General features: G+C 41.5%; 1 protein-coding gene across 1 annotated transcript in view; it reads left to right on the top strand.

Annotated features, from left to right (window-relative positions):
• Positions 1-4,779: 4,779 nt before the first annotated feature.
• LOC146556376 (amine oxidase [flavin-containing]-like) overlaps positions 4,780-6,389 on the top strand; it is a 56,042-nt gene continuing 54,432 nt past the window's right edge. Inside the window, exons 1-2 of the mRNA XM_085249520.1 lie at positions 4,780-4,914; positions 5,019-5,219. Of these exons, the coding sequence (XP_085105646.1) occupies positions 5,165-5,219 (55 nt within the window). The 5' untranslated portion in view covers positions 4,780-4,914; positions 5,019-5,164. The remainder of the gene's footprint in view (positions 4,915-5,018; positions 5,220-6,389) is intronic.

The raw sequence follows: 6,389 nt of genomic DNA, 5'->3' as shown, positions 1-6,389 counted from the left end.
GTGGGATAAATAATATGTTTTGTGTGAATTTCTTTCACTTAAAATGAGAGGGAAAAGTTTACAAAATGAACTTTTATTGATTATGAACTGAAGCAAGTACAAGTTTTATTATGATTTTTTTTTTTTACTGAGATACAAAGGAGCAGATGTCTTCTCAAAAACATCCACACAGCCAGAAGTCCCTTTTGCAAACACATCTAACCCACTAAGATGGAAGTGGTGGAGTTTAATACAGACACTGGAAGCTAGTCACCTAGAGGTGATGTAGATATCTGTGGGGATTTTTGTCTCTTAATACATTTCCTTATTTACCCAATGCAAATCCGTCTGCTGAGAACAATATGAGGAAACTGATCTGACTTCTTGTTCTGTCAGCTCTAATCTAAGTCACATAAACCCAGACAGAGAGGTGACTGCTGATCCTATGGTCACTGGAATCCCACTTTGTAAGCTAAAACATTTCAGTGCAGTCAGTGGTAGCTTAGCAATGACATGTGCTGCTTGTAATATGAACTTCATCCAGCCCTGAAACAGCTGGAGAAGAGAAGCTGATCTTAAAGGGAAATTAAAAACAGTAACAGTGGATTATATGTGTGCATCATCCTTTGTGCATCCCTAGTGCTCATAGCAGACATTCAAATCCAGAGCAGGAACCATAAAAGTCAGCTGCGTGCAGATGAATTCATAGAACTGAAAAAAGAAATGAAATACAAAAAAGCTTTAGGATTGTGACTGCAGGTATTTAATGGTTTGCTTCTATACAGTTTTGCATCATAGCGCATAGAGAAGACAAATATGAAGTAACCAACGGGTAGATCCGTTTCTGATTTAGGTTTTGATCAAATTGCCAACATATACATTTTGATGAAACTCAGATTGCTCCTTCCCAGGTTGTGGCACAACAAAGCTAAAGAAAAAGAAAACACATGCAAACGAAATGCAAAAGAAATGCAAACGATGAAAAACTGAAGGATGGATCCTTTCACTCACACACCCAAAGCCCACTGTGTGGATTCACCGAGTATCCTGTAAGATTCTTTTTCAGAGAAGTGTGACAGCCTGGAACACAGAGCTCTGACACTTACAAAGTGTATGTGTTTTTTTCTGCTTGCAGTATCCACTCCCTGCACACATGTGTTCGCTGTTTTCAGACCTGTACCCTGTGAAACAGCACAACACGCTGCTCTCTGAACACTTCAGTGCCGACAACAACTGACAGCACGGCCGGCTGCTTCACACGTGAACCTCATAAAAATGGCTTTACCTTCCACTCCGGAGATTAATCTGCCTTTCTCTGCTGTCTCCTCTCACTGTGGCTCACCTTTCTCGACACACGCGCGCAAAAGCGCCGGTGGTGAGGAGGCACGAGTAGGTGTAATTAACAGGAGAACTGGTGTGACAGAATGAGAGAAGGTTCAAGGCTGATGCTAACAGCTCTCTTTTCAGGCTGTCCCAGCAGAACAAAATAGGATCGGGGAGACTGTTGTTGGCCGGGTCCAGGCCTTCTAATTAAAGCAGCAGAAACATCATTCATCAGGTCCACTTTCTTCATTTCCAGGTGTAAGGCAGCCTGGCAGGCAGATGTGGTCATTATATAACTCTTCACATCAGCAGACATCACACATTTATTCAGTCTCGAGCCTAATCATAACCACTCAGGCGTTTGATAAAAAATCGTAGAAAAGAAGCATTTCATTTGGACTCGTTTAAAAAAAATCACCTCTGTATGTTTAGCTTTCCATCATAATGCCAGACGTGAAGCGTGGACAACAGCCATGTGCTGGAGGGTTCACAATGTGACCATTCACTGCTTGAGGTTTGCGAGCGTGCTGTCAGCACTTACTTTACTAAGGAAATATGAATACAATGGCAGTGTAGGGTGTAAGCTCACAGTGTTTCAGGTCTCTCTCTGAAAGTTTCGCTTGTTGTTTCATTTCATTTTATTTTTGTGACCGGGGCTGTGCTCATTAATCAACAACACAATAAACTGTAAAGACAGAGCCAACCCTCTATAAGCTAATTCTATTGTCTCTGGCAAGCTCTTAAAAAGGCAACCTAAAATTGGCAGCACTCTTTGTGATCATATTTTCTTTAAAAAGTGTTTATGTCCTAAAGTATCCAGCAGAGTTTATCTTAACTTAATGTGAGGCTTTGGCAGTCTGCGCTTTGTGTCTAACCAGAAAGAATTTCGTCCTGAAACTTTGGAAATAGTTTGATTAATTAGGGCTGCTCAGGCATCGTTAACTTCAGCTACTCTCTCCTCACTTCGATGTGCCAGTATGGTGTTTGCTTTTAATAATAAACAGATTAACCAAATCCACAGTGCAGGAAAAGTTGTTTACTAGGATTGTAATGTAGGAAAACTGGGATGAAAAGTTAATTTCCAGTAAAATGTGTTTCTGTTTGTTTGTTTGTTTGTTTGTTTGTTTGTTTGTTTGTTTGTTTGTAAAACAAAAAAACCCTTTATATTCATATCTAAACTCACTGTGTAACCAAACACTTCACATATGTTAGGCTTTTGTGGTGTTTCATTAAGTTGCAGGGCAAATGACAGTAAGGTACGTTGCTTTTGTGTTTCAGATATGAGAAATAATACGCCTTGCTTTTATTTACAGGTCATTCTCGATAACGCCTAAAATCACACTTGGTTAAATCGAAACAAAGTACAGGTGAGCTCAGATTGGTTTTAGTTCAGTTTTAGTTGACTTTCATTTTGTAATAGCCTGATGGATGGATGAAATGATGGATACTGATTTCCAAAGAATGTTACCAGAAAACCTCTAATATAACCCTGCTTACAGTAGGTCAGCAGCAGTCTTTGACATTTTAAGGCTTTGTCACCAAACTCATCTTGGACCTCTGCTGCCCTCTGCTGACAAACCACCACACTGTGCGCACCTCTGTTTCCCACTGAAGCGGCACACAGTGAACATTAAAGATTGAGGATATAGCTGGAGCTTACCCTGCACACTAAATATTACAGACATGTTTTGGAGATTAAAACACTTCATGTCATGGTAGCATTCCCACCGACTCCTTTGGTCTGTAGTTCTTTGTAGTCCCTCACCTGTCCGCCACATTCACACAGCCACCACAGCATTCTCCACAAATACACATCATCATTTAATGGAACAGGAATTTTCAGTCACACTTAGGAAAATGATTTAGTGTTGTTTCCCCCCCCCCCCAAAACATCAAAATGCCAAGGAGCCACTGACTCACCAAATTGCTTCCTTAGGAGCTGTTATAATATTAAAAAATAATTTAAAAATAAATAAATAACTCTATTCTTAGGCCAGGAGAAGTACTCAGAAGTATTACACAAATTTAACCTAACCCAGTCTTCAGATGTTTTGAGAATACAGGCACTGTTTTCATGGAATAGAGTGCCACATAATGAGGAATTATGATGATTTTAAAGAAAGAATACAGCATCACTGATACATTACCAGAACACATCAGAGAGTTACTGCTGATGCTGTATTGGACTGCATTATATTTAAAGATGCTTCTGATTACAGGAATACGGCACAACCAGACTGTGTGGGATAATGTACAGGAACATCTGTGCTGCGTATGGGAGAAGTCCCCAAGTCCTGATGGGACACACCTTGGAAGGTGGTTGAGAACAACAGGGCTAAGTTCCTGTGGGACTTCCCGTTCCAGACAGACAACCACCTGGTGGCCAGCCAACCAGACTGGCTGACACGCAACAGAACACCGCAGTTATGATAGATGTGGCAATCCCAGTGGACAGCAACATCAGGAAGAAGGAGCATGAGAAAACAGAGAAGTACCAGGGGCTGAAAGAACATCTGGAGCAGATGTGGAAGGTAAAGTCCAAAGTGGCCCCAGTGGTAATAGGAACATTAGGAGCTGTAACCAGCAGAGTACAGGCACAACATCAGAAGAGCGCAGTCCCAGGAATAGCTAACATACAGCACGGAACCCTCAAACTCCCAGGCCTCTGTCATCGCCGTGTCTGCATCGTTTCTCTCCATTCTCTCCCCGTATCCGAAATGTACAATACATAGATTTAATATATTTAATAATTTATATTTATTCATTTAATAATTCACAATACAAAATTGAGATATTAAAGGTTTTTCAAGAGATCCCTAAAGTGAACAAAGTTGCTTGAATAACCTCAGAGTCCCTTGATGCTTGCTTAATGACAGCTTTCTCTGTTTCTCAATCATCAAGTTTTAAGTTTATGCACAAGAAAACCTTGAGCAGGTTTAGCTGAAACACAACCAAGCTATATGGCACACAGCCCAAACAGCACATGATGTGGCTGTGTGCACTCCACACAGCGTGTGCAGAGATGAGTTCTTGGCTAATTGTGACAAACCAACCACAAGAAGGCAACAGAAACTAAAGAATACAACATGACGGTTGCATGCATCACCTATGATAATGCTGCTGAATCTTTTAAAGACAGAGGAAAACAAAGTCATAAAAATACAAGGCAATAGCAGTGCCGTTGAGAAGGAGATAAAATGACTATGCTGAGAGACTCCTGAGTATCCTAGATAATTCGTTTTTTTCATTCAGCAGTGATTTGGGGAATTTTTCAAAGATAGATAGATAGGAGCTGCCATAGCAAGTATAAAGCTGTTCTGTGTCTTTGTGCAGCCAGATGCATTCTTTGGATGCACCTCACGCTCTACTTAGCTTTGTGTAAAGTAAGATGACGGTTAAACTTGAAAACTCAGTGTACACACCCTGGTATTATATAATACTATGCTGATAAGAAATATGCTGATAAGCCTTTGGCCAGACAGTTACAGCACCACAGTCAGGGACATCTGTGCTTTTACAACTACTGCAAAGCATAAAGGACTAAAAAGAAGACACACAGAGCCACGGAACTGTAATGGGTTTTTAAATTTCCTAGTGAAATGTGGGTCTATAGTAAGTAATCTATACTTTCTTCTTCTTCTTATGTTTTTTTTTGTTTTGTTTTTTTTTTCTTTTTCATTCCATAAATTGTTTTCTCTAACCCTCCAAACCCACAGGGCAGCGCTTTACTATGGGTAGGCGGAGTCTGCAGGGAGTGGGCCTGCCCGGCGCTTTTTAATCCAGATGCTCTCCGCCGTGCACCCTGCGTCCGGCAACGAGCTGACACAACCAAGAGGTGAAAGAAGACACACCACCCAGCAACATGACTGCACCCAGCAACACCTACGATGTTATAGTGGTCGGCGCGGGCATATCAGGTAGGCTGCACGTCAGAAAACTTTAGTTTTGTGTTCAGGCTCCGCGGACGAGCTGAGCAAATAAACCGATTAAAGCCAAAGCTCCGAGCAGAGCTGGTAGCGGTCAGATGCGCTTTGTGGAAGGTTAACTACACAACTGTGGCCGTGAGCGAGTGTGTGAGAAGACGCGGCACATCCTGTATCCACAGCTGACTGTGTGCAGAGCTGACAATGATGGAGGTTTTTTTTTTATTCGTATTGTTTTTCTTCTTCACGGTGTTCTTCCGTGAGGCTGCCTCCCCTCCCCTCCAGCAGCTAGTCAACCTCTGTATCACCGCAGCAACAGCAGAGCAAGTTGAGTAACAGCTAATCAACCAGCGCATACTTTGTGTTACATAAGAGGACGTGAGCTGGAGGGGTTCGCGTAAATGATTGTTGCTCGCATCCATAAGGCTGACATGTGTCTTGGCCCGTGTTGTTGGATTGTACAGATAAAAGCAGCTGGTTTGTGTTCGCTCTATGATCCAGGTGGAGACTGGCCGTGATGCTGAGGAGGAGTCCAGCAGCCATGTGAAAAATGACGCGATGTGTGGATTACAAACGTTGCATTTGACGCAATAGGTGTAATATTGCACACTTGCATTTTAAGTACAAGTTGGCAATCCCCCCCCCCCCCCAGTAGTAATAAATAATAATAACAATGATAATAATGCATAGGAGGGGAGGGAAATGCACTGGGCGCCTTCTGGTACTAAACACTCCTTAGAAAACAGGCTGTGTGCTGTTCTTACCTAACAAGGGAAACCTTTACTATGAGGATAGTGAATGTTCTCAATCCTAGAATGCAAATCTTTGTACATAGTGTCATTTGGTAGGGATGTGCTGATACATCAGCTGAATATCAGTGTTGAGTCAAAAAATGATTTTATGTCCAGTATTTCTGCTTATGTATGTATGATAAATAGTCTGCAGTCAGCAGGATTTACAAAGAGGTTATGTATAAAGTAAGGAAATCCGTATCTTTATGACTCTGTCTTCTACATTATAACCGATCCAGACCTTACCTAACTGTTACGTTATAGGTTTTGCAATTTCTGCTGCCTTTTTGGCCAGACCTCTCTTGAAAACAACATTTTTAATGTCGGTGAAACATTTACATTCATAAATAAATTATCTAAAAAAGTCGCTTTG

The sequence above is a fragment of the Mchenga conophoros genome, linkage group LG16 (genome assembly GCF_057382185.1).
Source record: "Mchenga conophoros isolate Kocher_MC1m ecotype Shallow Benthic linkage group LG16, M_conophoros_male_GT1.1, whole genome shotgun sequence".
NCBI classification, from domain to species: Eukaryota; Metazoa; Chordata; class Actinopteri; order Cichliformes; family Cichlidae; genus Mchenga; species Mchenga conophoros.
Note: the sequence above shows the minus strand (reverse complement) of the source record. Positions and strands in the feature narration are given on the sequence as shown.